The sequence below is a fragment of the Homalodisca vitripennis genome, chromosome 7 (genome assembly GCF_021130785.1).
Source record: "Homalodisca vitripennis isolate AUS2020 chromosome 7, UT_GWSS_2.1, whole genome shotgun sequence".
Classification (NCBI taxonomy): Eukaryota; Metazoa; Arthropoda; class Insecta; order Hemiptera; family Cicadellidae; genus Homalodisca; species Homalodisca vitripennis.
Window position 1 is genome coordinate 47,021,543 of NC_060213.1, and position 27,221 is coordinate 47,048,763.

A 27,221-nucleotide genomic window follows, 5' to 3' on the forward strand; every position below is an offset into this window, starting at 1 on the left:
AAGACACAAAATCCCAACAAAAGTCCGTGAACCACTCGACCCAATGTTCAGACTCGAGACGAGTGGTACACCCAACGAGCCCGAGCACCACCCGAATCACTCGATCACACAAGGGGTCCAGAATGTGACTCACTTACTGACGAGTTATTTATAGCCATCGACAGTACACTCTGGTACAGCGAGAGGAGAGCGTCATCGTCATCACGCAAACAAGATGGCGGCCACGGCTACACTCTTCCTCTCTCTTGACATCTCGTAGTCGTTCTGTGGGAACATCAGTCATGACGTCATCATCCCAAGTTTTAGAGGAGCGACACAAAATTGCACCATCACAAAAGTTTAATTTACAAAACAAATTATTAACCCGCAATAAAATCCGGAAGGCTCTATACTCAAAATATTAATGACTCAAAACCGACTGGCTGAACAACTACAACAGGACCTTTATGACGCATTTTGGTAAAATCCAACGTCACAAATAATCTTGGAGGCAATCACCCAAGGCACGGCAAGAGTGTGCCAGTAGTGTTCAGGTAGGCTTAAACAACAGACGGAAGGACAAATGAGCCCGCAATGAATAGGACCCCTAATGTCTCAATTTCCTCCCAGGGGGAGGCCCACAACCCCTCCCCTCCTCCCACCCACTCAACTCCCCACAGCTTGTTTCCCTGTCAGCTGTAGGATCTGTTTAATAATCTCCAACGCGCTACAGTTACAGTGTAGCGCACATTTCTAAAGTCGAGCGGCCATAATACTCATATCTTTGCTAAAACAGGCTTCTTCTTCTTCCTCTGAGGGGTGGCCTATTTATTGCCTATGCCTGGGCCTTTTTCGCACCCAAAAAGTATACCGTAAGGTCAACTAGTCTACGATTTCAGCAGTTCTACAAACCGCTGAAAACAACTGACCTGGGGAAATTCACCACCCTGGCATAGCGATCCCTTACTATTGCAGGACCCTAGACCCTACAGTAGTACGTAGGAAAGGGATAATTTATGTTTTTAAGCGTAAACCGTAAGTTACAAGAAAATATCATGTAGCTTCTCCTGAATGTTCAGCTGGGGGAATGTTCATTAACAATCTTAAGAAGAGGGCCAATTCCCTTATATAACATGAAGCGAATGCAGTATTAATATGCGAGGAATCTTAAATTGGACAAATCACTACGACTACTGACAGACACTTGAGAAAGTGGAAAATGATAGGAAGAACTTTTCCCCGAGTGACGTGACTCCATGGGAATATGAGGGGAATAGAATCCTCTCCCAAAACTCCTTAAATATTACAATAATAATAATATAAAACATCAATCCGATATTTTAAAATACATCAGTTAAATTTGACATTTTTAGACCTATCCAAGTTGTTTGAAATTTTCTAACCGGTGTGATGGAATCTGATTCTTCAATTAGATTCACCCCCTCTCCCTACAAAACTAAGTCCTAGTTACGCCACTGCTTTTTCCGATCCCTAGAATCACACGGCTGTATCACACAAGTATTTATATACCCTAATAATAATAATAATAATAATAATAATAATATGATGATATTCACATCGTGCAACAGTATCTCTATGGCAAATAAATTTTAACTTATTTCCGAAAAAGAAAAAGCGCGTGAGGAATGTAAATCGTTCCTTAATCCAAGTCTGATTAGTAGCAGTAGCTTAGCTATTCAAAATCAGTAAAATATGAAAATGAGTGTTTTCCCCCTCCAAATCCAATATAGAACTTCCTGTCAAACCATGCTCAGATTGTTTGTTGTGATGTACTCATCTCCAGTTTGTAACAAAAAACTGTAAAAATATAGCTGTTAGTGTTTTGGGGATGGAGAGGGGAGGATGAAAAGAGGATCGAATGGAAATGTTGTCCATCGTAAATACGGATTTAAAGTGCACAACGACTCTAGCATTTTTAACCTAGGTATGGGGATTAATTTTGAGAAACTCCTCCTTTACTTAATAATATTACGCCTGAGAAAGAGACCAGATTACAGATATCGAAACTTTCTGATGGTTATTGTAACTGAGATTTACAAATCTTCGGGGAAAAATCCTGTTTACTTAACGCATATTAGATTCAACCATGTGTACCACTGTTGATTCGCCCCCATTTCAAGCAACCCCCACTTCAAAGAGAAACAATGACATTTACAATTAGCGTTCTGATCAAATCTGAAACAATAATATGTATCACAATACACTGTGGAGGCTACGAGGATCATCGACTCGGACGATCACGATCGCAACCCTTTATCGACCACATCGATAACAGAGGCGTAACTGATTGATTTGAGGACAGGGAGCAAGACACTGGGGCTTCTCACTCGCCACCCACAAACCGCCTTACTTTATTTACTGTCTTGTTTATCTTTCTCTAACTATCGTGAGATGTCCATCTCAAGAATGAAATAAGCAATCAGTTTCAAATTCTGCATGCAATCTCAACGAAGCCTGTTATGATACGTGGTTTGGTGTAATCCTATCTTGTCTAAATAATTATACTAAAAAAAAAACTATTGAGTGACTGATTGCGTTTTTTTTTAACTATACGGCATTAGACCATAAACCTTGGTACAAATATAGTGGTGTATATATTATATTTGTGGTGGTGTATACATACCCCCTCCTCCCAATCCCATTTTGAGGAAATGGGAAAAGTTGTAACATACTTTTAACTCACAGTGTGTAAAAGCCAAACATGTTTTTGATGGTCAAAGATGGAAGGATGAAACTCGGGAACTTTCTAGGAAATCGGTGTGAACATTTTAGTCACTGTTACAACTTTGCCAATTTCCTCAAAATGAGATTTGGAGATGGGGGCGGGTTCAAAATTACTAAATGTAAAGATCCATTAAGTAACAGCCCATTTGCAAGGTCTTGATAAAAGAACAGTGGAAACTTGAGCTTTCTATCTCAACCCAGTACAAAATGACAGCTCATTGAAATTAATTAAAAATTAATTCAGGCAAACATGAACATAAACATTCAGAACGTAAATAACTTCAATCGAGAACCACTTCTCTTAAAAACTAAAATCTGTTTTACAATCATCGCCTGCTGCGAGGCAGGCCTCCCTTATCTTATCATTTTGAGGAAGTCTAGTGTCATGTTCAGTTTCTGGTTGGAATTAACAAAGTTAAGGCATATTTTTGTGATACTTTACGTTGAAATGGAGTGTTTAAGTGAACCAGAGCGTATTATAATCCTGATGATGCGAGGCTACGGAGACTGGGTGAGATCTTATGATGAAGTAAGGAATTTATTTAATGACACTTACCCCAATCGAAACCCTGTACCTAAATCAGGTGTTCAAAAACAAACCAAATGTTTTCAGGAAACAGACAGCGTTAAATACCGTCCCAAACCTGGGCGACCAAAATCGGCTACTAAGGAAGCATTCTCACTTGACGTTTTACAGTCTGTTGTAGAAGATCCTCATGCCTCAACAAGAATGTTTCTCAAATATTAGGTATACCTCCAACATCAGATTGTCAATTGTTACATGACAGTGGTTATAAAGAGTACAAAATTCGTTTAGTACATGAACTAAGTGAGGGCGATTTTAAGCGTCGAGTTGATTTAAAATAAATAATGATGCGGAACATTGATAATAATTAGATGAAACAGCATTGCTTTCTCAGATGAAACAACTTTCATGTTAAACGGTAACGTTAACAGACACAATGGTCGTTGTTGGGCTACTGTTAACCCTTATTAGATGAGAGAGCAACATACCCAGCACCCTGCAAAATTAAACGTTTGGCTTGGAATTATGAGGGATCAGTTTGTTGGGCCCATTTATTGATGGAAACCTTAATGCCGAGGTATACCAGGAAATCTTACAAAATCAGGTTTATCCAGCTATCCAAGTAGCAACCAACAACTGTAATGAAATTAGGTCCCAGCAGGATGGAGTACCTCCACACTATGGCCTGCATGTCCGCGAGTATTTAATCAGTATATTTCCAAACCACTGGATAGGCAGAAGAGGTAATATCGAGTGGCCACCAAGATCGCCAGATCTATCTCCACTTGACTACTTTGTGTGGGCCCACATTAAAATCAATGCCTATAAAACGAAACTCCAGTGTGTTAACGACCTAAGGGACAGAACAGAATAATAGCGGAAATAAAAAAAACCCCTAGTGAATTCATACAGCGTTACGTTTCAAGTTTCTACAACAGACTTTGACATTGTCTAACTATCCTGAGACATCAGTTTGAACATCTGATATAAAAAAAACACAGGTTAGTAAGTTTTGGCCGTTTTATTGCTTAACATTATTATAAATAGTCTACTAGTGCTACTGTAACTTTAAAAATTTAAAGTCTACAATAAAAAAAATAACGCCGATATCTTTAATACCGCTTAAAAATGCAAATATAACGCAATTTATGCACAAGTTTATAGACTAAGCTTGTCTAGCTATAAAAAGAAACAACAACATAATTTTTCATATTTAATTGGAGACGATTTGACTTGCAAATTACAAGTACATTTAAAGAAGGTTGTAATATGTAACTATTCCACTCTCTGCAAACCCCATACGTCGTCGACATTATCAAAACACTGAGCATTTTGAACAATTTTAGGTAAGTCGTTAATCAATATTACAAATAATATAGGTCCAAGGTGGCATCCCGAAAGAACATAAGTGATTACAAGATTTATTAATGACTATTTAGACGTACTGGTGGCTATTTTTTATAAAGAGTTAATAATGTCGAACAATACAGTACTAAATTAAAAGTTTAAAAGTGTTTTATTTATGTTTAGATGGTTAACTATGTAGAAAGCTTTGGTCTTCGAGTATTAAATTTGCCTTACATATTTTGTTGAATGCTGATGAAATATCTAAAGATGAGTAAATGCCCCCCACCCACTAGATGATGGGTATGTTCACAGCCTGCGATGTATATGTGTCAATCTCTGCATTAGAAAAATTTAATTATGCAGATGAAATTTAAAGGGGTTTTATTTCTCAATATAGTATGTAAAGTTCAAGTTCAAGTTCCAGTTCAATCTTCTTTATTATCTCAAAATACATATATAAATACAATTTACCTCCCAGTACACCTCAAGCGGCGCGTGCGGGAGTTAAGATAATTGTAATTGAATCGTAATTACAATTATCTTAGTGTTCATTGTCCAATTCATATTTCCATAACATTGTCTTCACTTCAACTAAATTTGTATAAACTAGCCAAAAGCAGTGTAAATCCAATAAATGGTATATCTCGAGATTATTATAATATTACTTAGAAAAAATCACAAAAAAAGAGGGGGCTGGAAAATTTCACCACCCTCTGTATGCAATGAAAAAGCTGGACGTTTCAAAGGGAGGATTCACTTTTTGGTTGCATTACGACGAGAATTACGATTTTTATATTGAATTAATAGCTTTTAAACTCGTCACAATGCATCGACGGAGCGGATGTGGATTGCATACCAACCGCACACGCAGTGATCTTATCTGTCACCAAGATGACACACACACTCTCAGATACACAATCTACATTTACGACGACGATGCGTCTAAATATATACAGGACATGTCTGAAAATAAGAAACTGGACAGGCTGTTTTGCTTCTAAGAAAAATCTTAGCAAATTCTTCAATACAATGCAGGTTCATCCTGTACATATTTATTCAATACTATTTTGTGTTGGCAAAACTAACACTTATAAAAATGTGCTTTGGTGTAAAAGATGTGACTTTAACAAATATCTCAAATCAAATAAATCAAATACTGATTTGACACCGTTTTACTTACTGAGGCAATTATATGCTCGATGACAAATTGCTTTATCAATATTATTAATTGATGGTAATAGTATATGTATATGTTGGTACATTGAATTGTTATACCTGCATATAAAATCCGTTGATGCTATCATTTGGGCTCAATGGCATAAGAATTAAAGATCCTCCAATTTTAAGGGAATCCGAACCACAGAGCTATTGGCATGACTATAACGATTCGCCATAATGGAAGTTATGATCTATGGTTCTCTAACCTTATAAGATCTTAAAGAAGTTCCTTTTGAGTCCCTCTGGTATTCGAGTGCTCACTGCAGTACATTATGAGTAACTTTAGACCGATATCAATATTCCGTTCGTAAACGAAAATAACCAAATCTTACGTGGCCAACATGTTACGACGCGTCGACTGACCGGTCCCATGATGAGCCCCCACCACCATCGCCACATCACTTCTCAATCGTCTACACTTAAGCTCTTCAGACAGATATTGATACTGAAAATCGAACAGAAAATAACTAAGTCACGGTGACCGACATCCGATAATGTTTTGTAAATTATTCACACCTGGGCTAATTGAAATGAAACATGGTATAGGAGAGATATCTTTCGTGCACTATTGAAGTCGTTAGTATGATACGAAACATTTTGTGCTCTTAAATGTGATAAATTTCAAATCTTAGCGCCATGAAATTCTAAAAATTACTTTAGTATAACGATTAGGTAGTGAAGTAAGACTGTTATTTTATTCTACTAAGTGGTGTAAAGCAGAGTGCTACAACTGTATTAGAAATTCTGTTGCATCCAATCCATGAAATTCTAAACATTACTGTATGATAACGATTAGGTAGTGAAGTAAGACTGTTATTTTATTCTACTAAAACGTGGTGTAAAGCAGAGTGCTACAACTGTATTAGAAATTCTGTTGCATCCAATCCATGAAATTCTAAACATTACTGTATGATAACGATTAGGTAGTGAAGTAAGACTGTTATTTTACCCTAAAACGTGGTGTAAAGCAGAGTGCTACATCTGTATTCGAAATTCTGTTGCATCCAATCACTGAGAGAACATGAGATAAGCCAAAACAGCTAGTAAAAATAGATAACCATATCACTGCAGTATGCACATTAAAGAGCGACAATGTAATCTGGCACTTATCAATCGAAGTTCAATACACATTGTCGTTAATTAATGGTCCCGAAATACTCCGCGAGAACATCAAATTTTACTGTACAAGCACTGTAGCGTAGCACAAAATGGCTACGGTGACTGCTTCCACTACCCGCACAGTTCCATTGTTTAGCACCTAACTCTAGATTTTATGAGTTAATTACGGAATCAATAAGTGAGAGAAACAGCGCCTACCTCTTCTACAGTAGGCAGTGGTGGTGGAACGGTATTGTGGCAGGGCCCACTCACCGCGCGCAGCCTGCTTGTTGTCCAAAGGTCAGGCAGGACCCGTGTCATAGAATGACCTTTGACCCCATCCCACACCGCACCATACGGCTGCGGAGACAACACCAGTCAACGCAATATGTTTGTCACCGCGGTGGTGGCGATCTTTCCAAAAACATCCATGGCCACACCTGTTCACCGTTTGAAAACATCAATACATGCCCCCCCCCTCACTTGTTCAAAAGTACGTACGGATGTATTCATAATATGTGTATTAATGCCAATAGCCTAATGTAATTTCAATATATATTGAATCAGAAAAAGTATTTGCCGCCGAGACTCGTAACCGAATCTCTCACTTGCCGGGTGAGTGACTTACCACTACACCACAGAGCCCTTACTTTTTACGATTCAATTATTATATATATATATATATAATATATATATTATTACACCAGTAAGCGCTCTGTGGTGTAATGGTAGCACATTCACCCGGCAAGTGAGAGATCCGGGTTCGACTCCCGGCGGAGCAAGTACTTTTTGCGATTCAATGTTTATTGAAATTAAATAAGGCTATTGCCATTTTATACAATTTAACGTAAATAAAAAGTCGTTTGACAGGTGTTTGGTCTTCCGATCATATGTTAGTTTGCTTATTTAAACGCATATGTGACAGATACGGCCAAATACAAAATAATTGAATCGGAAAAAGTAAGCGCTCTGTGGTGTAATGGTAGCACATTCACCCGGCAAGTGAGAGATCCGGGTTCGACTCCCGGCGGAGCAAGTACTTTTTGCGATTCAATGTTTATTGAAATTAAATAAGGCTATTGCCATTTTATACAATTTAACGTAAATAAAAAGTCGTTTGACAGGTGTTTGGTCTTCCGATCATATGTTAGTTTGCTTATTTAAACGCATATGTGACAGATACGGCCAAATACAAAATAATTGAATCGGAAAAAGTAAGCGCTCTGTGGTGTAATGGTAGCACATTCACCCGGCAAGTGAGAGATCCGGGTTCGACTCCCGGCGGAGCAAGTACTTTTTGCGATTCAATGTTTATTGAAATTATATATATATATATATATATATATATATATATATATATATACACACTTTGCTCGTTTGGTACACCATTTTGTTTAAATAGGGCGATCGTTCGAACTTTAAGAAACTCCGTTATTTAGGAATCTGGAAAAGTTAAAAGTATTCTGAAATGCTTATATATCACATTCTAGACAATTTGTTTCCATCTCGAACGGTTTTCGAGATATCAATTACATGAAAAACGCTCAAAATATGCCGATCACCAAGAACTGGCGAAAGGAGTGCTGAAACAAGTTCAAACTTAATACAAGGTGATATTTCATGTATCTCGACTAATTTCGTTGTCCAGTTTGGTACACTGTTTCACAAAACAATCTTTAACGAATATTTTTAGCAAATCTGTATGATTCCTTTTTTATGTAATCTAAGTTTTTTCAGTTTATTTAATCATTTAATTTCCTGTTTTTTACTAACTTTGTTGTACATAATAAGAAGGCCCACAAAAAGTGTTAAAAAATCAAATTCAGCCCATGATGACTGTTCTAGCTTTAATCGAATCAAATTTCTTAAGAAATTAAATATTCTACTCAACGAGGCAGTTGATTTAAGGCAGTTTTTAATGCAAACGTTTAATAAATTAAAGACATGTTTTGCTGGTGTGTACTTTGAACTGCTGGGGCTGCAAGCAAATACACTAGATTTAGTACAAATCTTGGAGGATCGGTGGAAGACACTGTAATGGCTAAATTTAAATGAAACTGCATTATTCACAACCTACAATTCTCCAAGAATCAGAAAAAATGTTTTGAATATTTTAATTTCTTTTTTCTCTGGGAAGTAAAAATTAACAATTCCGAAAGGTATTGATATAAGAGACTTGAACCGCCATGTAAAATGCAATAACATGGTGTACAGTTTGCTTGACAGCTTAAAACGTTTAAGATAAAAAGGACTCAACAAATGGCTCCAAATCACTTCGCCTCCGACTGTACTCAAGTGACAGCACATCAGCTGGCAGACGAGCGTAATGTCCGACCGTTATCAGCTAAGCTAGCTAGCTACATTCTCTCTAGATAACGCCAAGGTCGTGACCCGGCCTCATCAGGCTGAAAACCACGGAAATTCCCGAGTTACACCGAAATAAAGGGGGAAGGTATTGTTATACTTATCTGAGTTTTGACACACATCTACACTAAAACACAATCAAGAAGTGTCTTCACGTAGAAAAGCAGACAAATTTGGATTTCAGGGTTAACTTTTTACCCCTCGAATACGGTGTGACCAGAACCATATTTAAAATGCTGAAGTCAAATTGAAAAAAAAAAAATCTAAATACGGACATATATTATTCGTAAGTATTTAAGCAATACAAAAATTAAAATATTAAAATACCCGATTTTATACAAACTCGTCTAATTATTGAATTATGCCTGATTAAAAATACTTTTTAATTGTATAGTATACCCCTATTTCTAAGGTATCAGAAAACAGATTTAAAAATAAAAATAATGTATGACTTTAGAAGTGCCCACAGGAAAGCACCCGAGGGAAGAGCATATCGTTGAGACATATAAAATAGAGGAAACTAATAAATTGACTTATTTTTAGATTTAAGACGTCTAAGGTATTGCGTACCAAATTTAGTACAATGCCAAATCAATTTCAGGGCACAAACACCGCACCTAGTCGCCCGTTCCAAATACGTTACTTCAAATTTTTCACTGCACTTAGACCAGTTTGTGTTTTTAACACAACCTATTATACGAGATTTGAAATTACAACTTTTAGTGAAAAGTGAAATTGGTGAAGTTTTACGTTACCTCTAATTCACCCCATTCAACGTACTCCTCCCCTCCCAATTCACCGCTGCAACCGTATTTTGCACTGGTACAAGCAGCGCTGGAAGACATCTTTGAGAGCGCCTTCGAAACTTCTGTTTCAAGCCGCATTCTGTTTCACCTCCCCAACGGTTTGTAAATGAGTTCCCTTCAGTTGACTTTTAATCTGGGGAAACAGCCGAACGTCGCGTAGTGCCGAATCAGGAGAACAGGTCGGCTGTTGCAACCTGGCATCTTCTAATCAGCTAAAAACTGTTGGACGTAAGGCGCGCTATGGACTGTGTTCATTGTCTTGGTGCAGAATCCACGAGTTGTTTTCCACAGTTCCGAAGGTTTCTTTCTAACTCGTTTAGCAACAGCTCGTCGATTGGTAAACGACGATATTTTATCACGATTTGGTTAACTTTGGATGTTTACGACGGCAGTTGAAGTGGAAGGGCGACCGAGAAGCTCTTCTCAGCCTTCAAAAACAGTTTGTGTCATTCAAAAACACGCGCCCGCGACATAGTGGAGTCATCGAACACTTGATTCAACTTATAAAACACTCGGTAGCTTTAATATGTTTAATTTTTTTTAGTTTAACCAGAAACTTAATCGTAACACGGCGCTCAATCTTTGCAATGATCATTTTCCCGGAAAATTATATTCAATTGATGCACTTCAAACGACAGTTGTGACGAGGTTACTAGTCTGAGCGATGTTATTTTCATATCAACGGATTTTTCAGTACCGTACCTGAGGAGGTAATGAGTGCCCAGTTTAACCGCTAATGAGATCGCCGGTTGGCTTGGTTGGCGCGGAGTCGATACAAGCATTTCCCTTGGGAAAGGAATTGATCGCCGGCCGCGATCATTTTGGTGGCATCGATGAATGGAAGGGTAGCGAAAGGGTTAAAAACGTCAAATTTAAAATTAATTCGTTTACACTAACTTAAAACTGTATCAGCGTCTGCCAACTCTAACCTTTTACCGTTTCTGCTAACTCCTGAACATAACCAAACCAACAGACAATATTACAGTAGGGCTACACTGATGAAATCCTGTCGATTGCATTAAACCATATTATTAAGTCAACTATTTGGTGCTGTTTTAGTTGTCGGTGTTACCACAACACAGATTGGATGATTTGTGAAAACGTATTCTGCAATTACAGGAATCAATTGAACACGCCTTCGGGGCATTATTTCTCGCAATTACCGCGGTCAGAGTTGTGTGAGTCACTGCGGTGAAGGGTGTAACGCTCACGGACCAGGCCCGGGATTGGGGCTAGGCGAGCTGCAGGTTTTGTTTACAAATGCAGTATTTGTACCTCCCCTCCCCCCCGCCCAGGCCGACTCCACACCCCCGCTCCATCGCCGAGTTAAGATTGATCTGAGGGCGGCGGGGATCCGCTGAAATGGGGCTACCATCGACAATATGGCGGATACACCCTAAACCCGACACCACTTCCTGTAAGCTCTGTCGACCCTGTCACTTCCGACTCCTGTTGGTGTGCAGGCTTTCAATTCCCTTCGAAAACAACCGTTACGAGAAATTTCCAACAATTATATCGCATTATAGTATGAGCCACATCATTGCAAGCTGGGTTGTGTCAACGAACTGTGTTTTAAAGGCGGGTTTACACTTTGTACCAAAACATGCTATACAAGATTTGCTATATACCGGGTGTCTTTAAAAGTTCCACCCCCTCCCCTGTTAAATGTCTTATGAACAGAGATGGAGCGATTTACTTTGGGGGATGTTTGGTGTATGACAAGTTTTTACTCTCCCCTATCCCCCCCACAATGGGGTATTTTGGGAGTAACTCAAAAATTTTAAATAAGAAGCCCCAACAAGTGATACTTTATTTTAAAGGTATTATAAAAAGAAGAAGAATGGCACAAATCAAAGGTCTCTAATGACACTCAATCAAATATGGTGACCAATTTAAGTTTTAATTGTTTTATAAAACCCCCACAATTTACGTCACATTTAAAGTTATTGTAGGGCAGATAAAACATTCACTCACTAGTTATTTTGAGAACTTACGACATGAAATCATACAAGTTATTACAAGAATCAACAACCATGATTAACATAGCATTTATTAGGTTTTGCCTTGTCTGACAGAAGCCCATTAGGAAGTCCTGGGAATACCAATAGCCGGTTTTGCAGTGTTATCTCTTATTGGTTACCAGTTGGTATGTGGGACACATTCAGTCCACTTTGACACATAAACGTTTCTTACATACTCACTGGTACCGGAAATTGTAATCTAAATTAATAATGCTGTTCCTGTCCCACACACAGTCTCAAACTTCCGTTTCAAAACCATATACAAAAAGATAAACAGAGATAATATACGAGTACAAACCATGCACGTTGTTCGCGATCGCCTGGCTTCCGCGAAACTCGCGGTATATGAAAATGCTGCGTATAGCATTTCTACATCCTGCACGGGTTTCTTTGATCTTTACCTGTGGCAATACATTTCTTAACTTGCACGAGGATTTCGTAAAATAAAATTATGTTTGTAAAATTTGTGACAAATATACAAACTAACTAAAAGGCTATGCAAAAGATAAATTGAAGATATTTAAGCAACACAACAAGCGCTGCCCCATCGTTTATTTAATACAATAAAGATAAATAACAGTTAATATATTCTCTGTGACATTGGTACCGTACTAGTTTGCAATTATAGCAATACAAAATAGTAATTTTTAATGATTTATTAACATCGAGTCGTAAAATAGAGGTCGCATTAAATAAGTGTTCTTTGCTAATAACTCATAATGGGCCGTTAACTTTGGGTGGCTAGTTAGAGAAGTGTTGCGAAAACTGTTACTTCCAGAACAATAAAAAGTTTCAACTTTTACGGGAAAAGGGGGGAGGAAATGTACAGATTACAAAAAAAGTACAGAGTAATCTTGGAATAGCCGGTATTAATTTATTGGTTGACTCCTGGACGCGGTAGAGTCTCCTGTGGTTAGTGTGACGACTGCGAGCCAGGTGATCCTATCGATTACGATTGCGACACAAGAAGTCGGCACTCGGCTAGACCAGGCGATCACGGCCCTACACGGCAGTGCAGTGCTGCCAATAGGTTACCACGACAACACATAATTACCTCACACGATCGTTAAATCCAACGCGCATCCCTCGGAGACCGCCGTCAAATCGATGGATCGGAACACAGAAGCAGGTCGGAGTATTTATCCATCGCTGTTCCACCATGTTGCTACAGTCGTGGACTGAACGAATAGCTGCTCAAAACGGTTCAACATAGCTACTAAAGAAAACAAGTCGAATGGAGCAGAAAATAGAAAAATTCTTATGCGAGCAACAGTGAGAGGTATAGTAGATACAAATATGAAGCTGAAAGTTGAAGAGCAAGAGATATGAAAAGAAAGGGGCGCCTTTTCCCTAGCTGATTTTCGATTGACCATCGAAGGAATTTCCAAGAAAGGCCTTTCGAAAAAAATAACCCCTCTGGAGTTCAAAGATCCATGTTGCTACAGTCGTGGACTGAACGAATAGCTGCTCAAAACGGTTCAACATAGCTACTAAAAAAAAACAAGTCGAATGGAGCACAAAATAGAAAAATTCTTATGCGAGCAACAGTGAGAGGTATAGTAGATACAAATATGAAGCTGAAAGTTGAAGAGCAAGAGATATGAAAAGAAAGGGCGCCTTTTCCCTAGCTGATTTTCGATTGACCATCGAAGGAATTTCCAAGAAAGGCCTTTCGAAAAAAATAACCCCTCTGGAGTTCAAAGATCCATGTTGCTACAGTCGTGGACTGAACGAATAGCTGCTCAAAACGGTTCAACATAGCTACTAAAAAAAACAAGTCGAATGGAGCAGAAAATAGAAAAGTTCTTATGCGAGCAACGGTGAGAGGTATAGTAGATACAAATATGAAGCTGAAAGTTGAAGAGCAAGAGATATGAAAAGAAAGGGGCGCCTTTTCCCTGGCTGATTTTCGATTGACCATCGAAGGAATTTCCAAGAAAGGCCTTTCGAAAAAATCAACCCCTCTGGAGTTCAAAGATTTATAACTGGAAGAAACCCGCTCGTCGCTAGTTGCCTCATGTCCTTCATATTTTTAAAGATGTAATTTAAAAAACGTATATTTGTTCTAAACAGGAAAACAGGAATTTGTGCACTAAGATTTCAATGATCTTATTACAGTGCAATTTTAAAGATTTATAAAATCGAATCTTTTACACACATGGGCATTTAAAAACACACAGAAAAGTTATAAGAAAAAACATTTGACACGAATCTAATAGCAGTTATTCTGTTTGCGTAAACCGCAAAAAATTAAAATTAAATACACGAAATTCTGGTAAAAATGTTCGATTCTTATTTCAAATAACCTTTACCGATCTGTCTGCCACGCGAATTTGCAAAAACATTAAGCTGACAGTAAAAATAGGTCATAATTAGAGACAGCAAAAATACTCATTCCACTCCTAGATTAGCTAAGACTGCTGAATAGTTGTTCATGCGCGTAACTGATTTTAACACAGCATAGATAAAATACAACAAATCAATGAAACCGCACAGCGAATTACAACAGTCCTAACTCTAACATTTTTAACTTCTTAACTCCTGATACTAATGAACCAAATACGGACCACAAGCACGTTACCTCATATTACATTAATTAGGTGACGATTTATCATTGCGACCTCAGAACGTCGACCCACTGGCCTTTAAAATGTCAATAGAAACTACGGAGACAAATGCTAATGAAGTTTTGCGCAGGTAATTATGCCATTTCAAATACAATCACTTAGAAAATCGATTTCTCTCTCACTTAAGGACTTCGCCTCAATGACTTTTAAAGTGTACAGAGAGACTTGCACAGTCTTTCACGTCGCTGTATCACTATAGTCACTACAGATTTAACTGCGAAAGTACAGTAGAGTGGGTGATGCGTTTGGACCCACGGCTAGTAACTGTTGTAAAACGTTACAGATACTTAGTACATTTTCCACCAAAGTTTTCAAACCAATTCTTCAAGGCACAACTAGTTTGTAAGAAAACGAATCCTTCTTAATCAAACCATTAGAGACACGCCCCCAAAATCATGTCCACGATTACGCTATCGAAACAGGCCACATAGATCTTGAGTTTGAAGAAAACGATTGCGTTTGTTACCCTTTGGAGACATCCTTCCTCTCCGACGATATGTAATGCTGTCGAGTGACTAACGATGAATCGCTGCTGCAATAACGTCATTACGCATGACTTGAATAATGCGTACTATCATGTTTTTGACCATGGTTTCCGTCCGTTACAACAGTTTTGTTGTCTATGCGGAGTTTAGAGGAAAATTTCTCTAAAGCGACGGAATGTTTCAGTTTTGTAATGAGTCAACTTGTGATTGAAATTCTATGTGCTTATTGTAAATTATATTGCACGTTTTAAATCAAATGTTCCCACGGTGACAATAAAATGTTTAGCACAAACTTGACATTTTACGTTTAACCCTCCGAGCGTCAATCGGAGTTAGTTGGATCCACACCTGTTTTGTAGAGATTTACAGACTCCCTTTGTAAAATTTATAAAATTGTTAATCCAAATTTATATGCAAGGTGTTGCATACCATTTATTTGCAAAGAACTGTAGAATCAGACAGTGTTACTGTGAAACAAATTTTTTTATACGTTAGCTGATACGAAAAGGTTTTTGTTTCAAAGAGAAACAAAAAATGTTTTGGAAAAAAGTATCTAGACGGTTTTGAAATAGTATATATCAACAATTCAAACAGTCAAATTGTAACGAATTCTAGTCCTGAAAACAGATATGTATAATCTTGTAATGTTTATATTAGTATTTTCTCCCTTTAATGTGATAGGAACTGCTTCCACCTCAATTGAAAAAAAACAGACGTCAATTAGTAAGTGTTCCTCCTATGCCATTAGATATACATGGATAAACAGGAACAAAAACTCACGAACTTTTGAACGGTATAGTTTTTAAATGCAAAGCAGCGAAAAATGGAACTTTAGCGTGAATATTTATCGACGCAATTTGCGTCTAATGCATTTAGTAAACGTCCGAGTAGACGCGTATTGCGTCTATGGACGCTATCAGAGGGATAAGAAAATTTTTGTAAAGACACCACTTGTGCCATTCATCCATTTAAAAATTCTCGACCTGTTGCTTATTACTGTCACTGCACATTTTGTTAATGCACGTTAAAGGAATACTGGCCACACGGCAGGAAAATGGAAATCACTATAATAAACATGCGCATACAGAAAATGTTCGATATAGTGCGTATAATAGTGATATTAGCGCTATCGTAACCCACGGCTATGTACAGGGTTATCCAGTACTATCATTCTATCATTATTTTTCTGCAAGTTCAATCCAGAAGAGGGAGAGAGGGAGGGAGAGAGTGACGGGGGGGAGGGGTGAAATATTATCAAACGTTTTCCCGATTTTATTTTTCGGAGCATTGTTTTTTCGATCCTCTTGCGAAATATTGTTTGGGAATTTAAGTTTTCGCGAAATATTGTGGTACTTGCATGTTCTATCAGCAATTATCTCTGGCGCATGAGCAAACTGATAAAACAGGTTGAGTTTTTGTAAGCATCAGTTTACACATTGAGATCGTAGATTTTTTTGTCTAGTGGCAAGTTTTAGGAAGCTCACTCTACAGTATAGTAGTCCTCCCGACTCAGTCGGAAGAAGTAGGTAGATTTCAATAACAACTGATATATTATTAATTTATTTCTCATGGAATTGACATGTATTCATATCTAGAATACCGATCGAGACAAATATATATAGTAAGTACTTTTTGTGATTCAATGCTTATTGAAATTAAATTAGCCTATGGCCACTTATACAAATTTAATTAAAATAAAGGTCATTTGACAGGTATTTGGTCTTCCGATCATATGTTAGTTCGGTTATTTAAACACATGTGAAAGAAACGGCCAAATACAAAATAATTGAATCGTAAAAAGTAAGGGCTCTGTGGTGTAATGGTAGCACATTCACCCGGCAAGTGAGAGATCCGGGTTCGAGTCCCGGCGAAGCAAGTACTTTTTGTGATTCAATGCTTATTGAAATTATATATATATATACAGGGTGAGTCAGAAATATGGTAAAATATTTCAAGACATGATTGTAGAGCTAAAAATAAGAAAAAATGTTATATAAAGGTAAGTCCGGAAACGCTCCATTACTGAGTAATGGCTGGCGAAAGATTTTGCTTTGTTTTCAGTTCACCTGGTGAAATTAAGTGATTCTGAAAAGTTTTGTTCTTACTTTTTAACTCAAATAAGATGGATATATAAAGAAAATCACCTGAAAATTCAAATAAAACCACTCTAGAGGTTGTAGTGTGAACAGTTTTTGAGAAAAAGTATGAAATTTGCCAAAAATCTAATAACAAAAATACCATCTTAAATGTATGAAGTTGAATAACATTGTCAAATGTCTAATAAACAAATTGTTTTTCCTAATACAGATTGTAGAGAATTTAATTCTGAAAACAACCATAATAAACAAAGTTAACTAAATGTGTAAAAAAGTTATGAAATTGACTCCTTACGTATTACACTACACAGCCATGTTTTGCTGTTTTATAATAAGGAATGAATATCAGATTGGTAACAGCTGGTAATAATTAATTATTTAAACAACAACTGTTTAAACATTTTTAAATAATAAATAATCAGCTTGGCATTTATTATTAGATGACATAATTATTTCACCTCATTGTTGAACGAAACAGCAAACTGTAAAGATACTATGTGCTTGTGTTAAGTATTTTAATCAGTTATTTCCATCCATTTTATTAGTGATTTTGCGTTGTGTGTTTAATTTATTACAAATGGAAGGTAATATTCATCTCTATTCAAACTCTGATTTAGAAGACATGCATTTTAATGTATGGTTTGGGACGCTGCAATAGTACTTTAGCAAGACGTCTGTCTAGCAAGAGAACTTTCCTAACCGCAGGTGTCAAAGCGCAAGATTTTTGCCACTGTTCATCAACGCCTATCTGAAACAGGTTCTTAGAAGTCTTCGGAGCATAGTGATGCAGGCATTGCCCGATCATGTAGGACTGTTGAATTAGAAGAGTTGGTTCTTAATAAAATTTCTCATTATACTGAAAAGAGCACTAGAGAATTGTCACTACAGTTCAATGTCAGGCAATCTAGTATTCGGAGAATACTACACGAGTACCAGTTACACCCATACCACTTCCAGCATGTCCAAGCAACTCCATTTTTCCAGCAACTCTTTTGCCACAAGACTACGCTCCCCCATATTGTTTTTGTCGATGGCTTCTGTTAAAATGTGCTGATCCGAACTTTTTTAATACAATTTTGTTTACCAATGAGGCGCAATTTACAAGAACAGCTATCATTAACTTCCATAACAACCACATTTGGGCAGACAGAAATCCTCATGCTATCAAACCTAATCGCCCACAACATCAGTTTTCAGTAAATGTTTGGATTGGAATCTTAGCAGATCATTTTGTCGTATTCGTGCTTCCTCCCAGGCATAATGGCGTGGTGTACTTGAACTTTTTAAGAGACGAGCTACCTAACCTGCTTGATGATGTACCTCTGAATTTGTGCCAAAACATGTGGTTTATGCATGACAGGGTACCTGCGCACTACTCTCTACTGGCTGTTCGTGGACACCAAAATGAGAGTTTCACAAATCAATCGATAGGCCGAGGTGGACCAGTTTCATGGCTAGCCTTTAGACTTTTTTACCTTTGGAGACATTTAAAAACATTAGTTTACTCTTCCCCAATAGATACTATTGAAGAACTCCGATTTAAACGTTTCTAATGGAATAGAAACCATTAAGGAGACACCTGGAGTTTTTGAACGGGTCCGAAATTTGATGAGAAGACGCCTAAATGCGTGCATTTTAAACAATGGAGGTCATTTAGAACATCCTTTTTAATCTTCCGGTGAGACTAAAAGCGATTGTAGATGTTTATTGTATTTAAAAATAAAATTTTGAACTAAAAATGTTTATTTTTTCACCAGCTGTTACCAATCAGATACTCATTCCTTATTATAAAACAGCAAAAGTTTGCTGTGTAGTGTGACACGTGAGGAGTCAATATCATAACTTTTTTACACATTTAGTTAACTTTGTCTATTATGGTTGTTTTCAGAATTAAATTCTCTACAATCAGTATTAGGAAAAATTAATTTGTTTATTGGTCATTTAACAATGTTATTCGACATCAAACATTTAAGACGGTATTTTTTTTATTAGATTTTTTGCAAATTTCATACTTTTTCTCAAAAAACTGTTCACACTACAACCCCTAGAGTGGTTTTATTTGATTTTTCAGGCGATTTTCTTTATATATCCATCTTATTTGAGTTAAAAAGTAAGAACAAAACCTTTCAGAATCACTTAACTTCACCAGGTGAACTGAAAACAAAGCAAAATCTTTCGCCAGCCATTACTCAGTAATGACGGGTTTCCGGACCTACCTTTATATAACATTTTTTTCTTATTTTTAGCTCTAAAATCACGTCTTAAAATATTTTACCATATTTCTGACTCACCCTGTATATATATATATAATTCTAAAGGACACGTTTCTAAAGGATTTTTTTTAAAGTATTACGAACATTGTTTATTTTTCCTCATATGTCCATAAATAACGGAGTTGAGTTTACAGTTTGAACGGCTGACGTATTGGAGTGAAATAGTGCACCAACCTGGGCAACGAAATTAGTTGAGACACATGAAATATCACTTTGTATTAAGTTAGATCTTGTTTCAACACTCCTTTCGCCAGTTCTTAGTGATCGGCATATTCCGTTCCCAGAGCACTATTCCACAAACGTGACGGTCAGATAGTTTCCTGCACACAATCTACACTTGTAATGTAGCAAAATTAAATCTCTCATTATACAGTCACTGCTGGCCGATTGATACGGCAAATGAGTCACTGTGGAATGGTTCTCTTCTAATGAAACCGCTTGAATCACCACCACCACCACCGCCATCTACACGAGGATTGCAAATAAACTCACATTGACCAGTGCTATTTTTATTTGTCTTGTTTATTGTATCCAAGACTGGCGTGAGCGCTGCCGAGAGACCAAACGGGTTTTCACATTCATCACTAAAAGCAAAACGTAAATCCTCCCCTATTAAACACGTTCTGATATTTATCAAATATCAATATCTTTCAACATCATCTACTAAAGAGGTAACACGATTGTTACAACACATGCAACCTATGGTTGTTAAATGCTACAAAGCTATAAAAACAATCCTTTAGAAAGATCATCGAAATTTTAGCTTTTAGTAACACTTAATGGGTACTAATGACTGAAACAAATACAATGCGTTTTCTATTGATATTCCTTGTTTCTGTATTACTTCTTTGTAGTCTTAATTTATTTCCCTTTTCCTTTATCTTTTCTTATCAATTTTCATAATCTCCTCCATTTTTTCCTTGTCAGACTGAACTGAACATTCAGCCAAACATCTTTTCCATTCAGAGAAAGTTATTCATTTTCAGAAAATCACTTTTCTTGCAGATCCATTCTTTCTTGATAGTTTATTACCCAACAGGACAACAAAATTTGCAGACCTGTTATTAATTCTCGATTTCAGATTCTAAATCCATTACTACTACATTTCTTAGCTTGTGAATGTTGTACCCAGTTCGTAACTGACACAAATATTTGCCCACTAATGTTAAAATAAAATTTAAACCCCCTTTCACACCAATAACAGTGTGTGTACAAGCTTACAGTACAAAATCGAAATATGAACTATTTGACAGTGTAGAGATATGTAAACTGGCATTAACATGGTGACATGTGACTTGCTGGTCATGAACAGGTCTATTAATAAACCCACAATGATAACATACTGAAGAATAGAGGCCACATTTGGGTAACTGGAAACTGCTTTTATCAGAGTTGGAGGTGAGACACGTTTCTCTCTTTTGATGTTAAAGAATGCACATTTAAATATAACTCTAATTCTAATATTTTCATATAAATATATTGTTTATGTGTGTCAACTGTAGTATTGAGGCCTTAGAATGACTGTTGCATTACAACAGGATTTAAAAAAATACAACTCAATGAATATTTATTTCCTATATAATGTATTTTCTGTATTCAATGTAAAAAAAACTTAAATGCCAAAAAATTAATCATCATTTGTTGTGAAAACTACAGAAAAAGCTTCTTTCATGTGAAATAAATCAATACCATACATAAATGACTTCAAAATTATTACAAAAAATTGTATTTTTTTAAATTTGGTAAATGGAAGTAGTCTAATTTATTTTGTTAACAGAGGCTGATTCTGTACAGACTATATGTGTAACTATATTTTCTTAAAGTTTAGGATATAAATTAATATTTTAAACATTTTTAATCTTGATGATTTTTTTACTTACTTGTTTAGTAGCTAAAGCCTACTAGTTTTTAAAAATTTAAATTTTTTATATGTTTAAATACCATCGCGTAAGTAACGTCAAACATAATAAAAAGCTAATAGCATTATTGTTAAGTGAACAAAGTATCCTGTCCAAAACAGTAATAAAACCTTAGTGTGATTAAGAAATCCCAGACATACATATAAAAATGGAATACTAAGAATATAACCTTACTTGAATAATGAAGTATTTTAATGAAAATGGGTGTTGGCAGAATAATGAGTAAAATGAGTTTTTGAATGGGTGCCATATGAAATGCTGAGATCACTAGATCAGTAATGGAAAATGAAAGGTTGTTAGACATTTTGGCCACATAATGACATCTAAACCACCTATTGACTGGTTGGCATTCTGAGACCAACCAAGGAATCTGGTACAGCCAATCCTCATCCTTAATTATTCACAGGAGTCTAACCGGTTAAGCTTCTTTCATCACTGTTTCACGTTGCTATAATCTACTGATTCTTAATGAGTTAATTTGAAGTTAAACAAAACTTTGATTTTGGTACTGTGAATTACTACACGACCTAAAATGAAAATTATGAATAATTTATTGGACCAAACTATATTTAGTCTTGTAAGTACCCTACACATGTTCTTCAAACTAAAATACACACAAATAATGTACATACCATGTAATAATTTGAATTTATTGTACAATTTAAAACTGTTTCTTAGTAATTTAAAAGGGGTTAACAATTTATAAAATTGCATTCTTATATTTAGATGAGTCTTATTAAATTTTGTCTGAGACAAGTTCCTAAAAAAATTTACTTAAAAATGAAAGACACATTCATTGTGCATAAATTGTATCCAACATGTTGAAACAAGTGAAAAAACCCATTCACCAATCGTTTTAGTTTAAAAAACAAAAATTCATAATTTATGGTTATTTTTTTATTCAATTATAGTTAGGTTCAAATTACTCCAGTGAAATATTGTTCGACTCAATCTTTTAAGATATATTCACTTCAATAAAATCACAAGTATCATTAAAAAAAATTAAAAAAAAGAAAACTTAAGAAATGGGACAAATAGGTTGCAGGCTTTCTGATCTCTTTTGATTTATCGTTATTTTTATTATCGTCATTGGCCAAAGCATTGAAGAATCGTTTTGTTTCAATAGAATCTTTAATACAATACAATGCTTCCACAAGTTCAAAATAATTGCTCAACATTTATTAACCTCCTTGCTCAACACTGCTGATCAAAACTGGAATAGTTTTAACCCATCAGCCACTCAATATCGCTGCACATAATCTCCTTGTACAAATACCATTAAATACACAAAAATGTAAAATTTGACTAAACTCTACCAAAACTTCAATTTTATTGCAATTCCTTATTGACGAAGCTATTTTTTTAGCCAATGAAATGGGAAAATAGTTTTTTTTTTAATTTTTAGAACAATAAAGAAATTTATTTATTTCATAAAGTTTGTGAGGAAGTAACTTTTTTAGTATAAAAACATGATTAATTCATTTTATCTCATGTACTTTTATAGAGGATTGAATTATTTATATAGAAAATTTCAAATCATTAATTTATCTCTATTATTCTTTTATTATACTTAAATTGTTGGAAAACTTACATTTGTTTTCTCTTACACCAATCTAAGTAAACATGCAATTCTCACAAGTGTTTCGTAAAACTCTCACAACAATTTCAATTAGATTGTGATTTAATTGACTGAGCCACTGTTTTTTAAGCTTATGAAATAAGATACAATATAATGTAATTTGTAAGCATCTGAAGGATATCTAAGATTTTTTCAAATTCTGAAAAATCAATAAATACTGTAGTATAAAAAACTTGTCCCGTTTTCTCTGTTGCTTTGTCATTTGAGCCCTTAATAATATAAAAAAATATTTAATACTGCATGTAGCCATCTCGTGATGGGTGTTTTGGAACCGCATCCATCATTACGGGACAGTACCCCGATAAGTGGTTAACGTGTTTAAACAATCCAAATCTTCTTGTCAGTATAAAATAGCAAATTATAAAAAACGCAAAAAATTGAAATTCTTCGAAAATGTTAAGAACTACCCCCAGGCGGATAATAACCGAGCCAGTATTGAGATGGACAGCTGGCAAAGACCACACCGTACCCAGCAGTGTACCACACAGTATGGGCTCAGTGACGCTGTCATTATTGATTCAGCTGCCACAGTCGTTCCCGCACTCACACTCGCACTCTGCTATCGCAAACACCCTTATCAATATTTTATTCAGTTTGTGTACCACTCACTCCACCAGTTCACTGCCTCTGTTAACCTACCAGATCTACAACTAACACACTGGCAGTGGAAAATTACCGATGACAAACTATTTATTAGTATACTCAATATTGTCGGAAGCCTTGCAACTTTACAGTGGCCGAATCGACTTTTAGAGATTAATCAGTGTTTTCAAGTTTTGTATTCTCCACTTTTTGTTTATTTGAGTTATCCAAAATAGTTACTTAATTGCTTGCGTTAAAAATAGTTGAGAAGAAAAACTTTTAGATAACTTTTAATAGGTAACTTATTTGCTATACAAAAACTAAGCAACTGTGTTTCATATATCGATCATAATTTATATTAATCCTACAGCACCAATGTACATGTTATAGTTTTTTACTATTCATTAACATGTGGAAGACTATTGTGAAACCGTAGGATACCACTTTCATGTATAATGATAAAAATATTTGAAATATCTAAAAAACATCAAATACAACATTGAAAATGTTTAGAATGAAACTTAACGAAGGATTTCTCAAACGGTGATATTTTTTTTTAGAAAACAAAATGAGTAAACCCCTTAAATGCTGATATCGATGTCATTGAGCCACTCGGTAGTTTTAAAATTATGCTACACGATGTTAGGTTGACGCTTGACATAAACAAAAAAAAAAAAAAAAAAAAACATCAATAATTAATGATATTTCTTAATGTATTTTATAGAGTAATAAACTAAAGAAACTGCTCTATTAATCTATCTACATGACGTCTCTTTTCTAAAATACCATCACTAGACTACAGATGATTTTAGTTCTGCATATCATCAACTGGAATTGTTGTTTTTATTGTTGTTTGTTATTGCTGTTGTTGTTTTTGTGTGTATGTGTGTGTTGTTTTTTAACTCTTTATAGGGTTATTTTGTAGTTTTTGATAACTAAAGATTTGTAACTATTTATTTATTTTTTTTTACCATAAGAAAAGTAAAAAATATGTAAAATGCCACAAAGAACTCTTTTTGGTTGCTATAAAACTTATCTCTTGAAGTAACTGACAGATTTTTAGTGCTATTTAGCGGCCACAGAAAACACAATTTTTGTCCCTGTGATTTGCCACAGAATACACAATTTTTGTCCCTGTGATTTTTTTATAAAGACTAAATGTGCAAGTTGTATATATTTTTTCATTTATAGTAAATTTGTCTTTACTCTTGTATGTTTTGGATTTTAATAAGAGTGTGTTTATTATATTTTTTTAATAACTCAAGTAATAACTTTTCAACATGAAATGGTAAAATCAATTTTAATTATTATTTTTTTATTCTGTAGGTTTGGCTGAAAAAAATATAATATCTTGCACCTTGTTACTTTTATGTACTTATTATTTACTTTTAACATTATGCTTGTGAAACTACTAAAAACATGTAGCACTAGGGGTGAATATAGTCAGCACTTACAGGGTTCAATAATAAAGTATTAGGCCTATTATAAGACTTGACTTTTTCAAGTTTTACAAGTACTGTAAACCTATTTAATTTGATCTCACATTTCCCCCTATGATCTTTATAATTTAAGTCTCATTCTGTCACTATTCTGATATTTACTTTGGCAGCCACATAAGCAAATTATTAAAAAATATATATTCCTGCTCAGACTAAGTTTGCCGGTAGTCAGGTACTACACCAAACCAGGAGAAACTACTATCTGAAAAAGAAACACTTGCTAAAATGCTAAAAACAATGAAATTGAACATGCAACAAAAATTTTGCTACCTTGTTTACAAGGTTTACATGCGGAGTGACATATGTCACTAACTTCAGAAGAATTAGGGTACGGCGCAAAGCGAATAAAGCGAAACACTTACCACCTCCGGAAATCCAGCGGCTCTCTGTCATCCCGTCAGATCCTCACCACGCCCCATCGGCAACCTGCAACACAACCGGAGATTATTGAACCGGAGACTTAGGTGTCTGCCTTCTCCTGGCAAACACTCATCCACATACAGACACCAATGGTACAAATCCCTGTAGTCGGTGCTTCACTAAAACTATTTCATGGCTGTTTTTAACTATTGTGATGCTGAAGAAAACATTAGTCTTCGCCACTTCACAGAATACGTCTCATTTTTTCACTATATCATAATTTGTCTCTAAGCACCTTGATTGAAAAGTCAGACATTAAAAAAGTAACACATATCACTGAAACTATGTTATTTACGTTAGGTGTTTACGCAGTGGTTGATGTCCACCGACAGTTGGAACCTGCCTCCATACCTTAAACTTCTCTAATTATGGTTAGTTGAGTTTATAATATTTTTGCTTGCTATCTGAGCCAATAATGATCAAACCCCCTAGAATTTTAATCGATTATGTGATGTGTACCACCATTTCGAGGGGTGATTTCATTTGTTATCATCATTGTGGAGCAGTACATTCGGACAACTGCCGGACCAGAAATTTTACACTGAGTGAACATCCAGAGCTGCCAAGCACTATTGGACCGCCACTAGGTAAGCACACATTATAATGTAGTTTTATTTAATAAAAAATAGATTATTTACTAATAAAATAATAATTGTAGTTTTATCATAGAAACATATGTAATTTGAACATAACTGGTAGTTTCTCTAATTTTATTTTTTTCACCCTTTAATTTTTATTTCAAAAGAATTATTTACTTAGTGGTATTATTGCTACTGTAAATAGGATAAAGTTGCATTTTAATATTTTCTACAAATCACTGAAGAAAGCAAAAATTTGGAAATATGTAAACTGTATGTATTACATCAATAAATTAACTTGTGATTTTAGAAAATTAGCATAGCCAGTTAATTATTTAGCGGAATTTGAATCAACCAACAAACAAAAACAATAATTCTTTTCCACACAACTATCCGAAATTCATAAACAATTTTAAACTGGTGTTCACAAAATTAACTCAATTATGAGAACACTTCCAAGTTTGTTTTTACTTGTTTCAATAATCACTTTCTTTTTCTTTCATATTTATCATTAATATTTATGCAGTTTATATTTATCTGAAGAAGTGTACCGGATACAAACAAAAATGGCTTTATTTAAAAAGACAACTAACCTGTTTTTATGTATAAATAAATACACACAAGTTTACGTTATTTTACATTAGTAGTCTGACCTTGGCTGCTTTTACTGAGGTCATACAATAACAACTCAAGATGTCCAACTTTCTGGTTCTGGGTAGGGGACAAGGGCACCAACCTAACAGCCAGAATGTACTCCGGAGGTGACGGGAGAGAGTATACAGTGCCGCTCTAAAATAGGCAGTACAGCACAGATTTATGTCCGTTTTACTACATTGTTATGGTCAAGTCAAGTATAGAAAAGTGAACACCTTGGCCCACTGTGCCATTGGTGCCAACACACAGTGTCTTCTAGACATTTACAAGAGTCCACCAGAACCAGACCTGAAACTTCAAATTATGGATCATTTCTTATAATCGTTTATACTAACTGTCATCATA

The 27,221-nt window shown here is 35.6% G+C and overlaps 1 protein-coding gene across 1 annotated transcript in view; it reads right to left on the reverse strand.

Moving 5' to 3' along the window:
- LOC124365815 (serine/threonine-protein kinase tousled-like 2) overlaps positions 1 to 27,221 on the reverse strand; it is a 204,104-nt gene that overhangs the window by 147,964 nt on the left and 28,919 nt on the right. The window contains 1 exon segment of the mRNA XM_046821852.1: positions 25,587 to 25,650. Coding sequence (XP_046677808.1) covers positions 25,587 to 25,617 — 31 coding nt within the window. The 5' untranslated portion in view covers positions 25,618 to 25,650.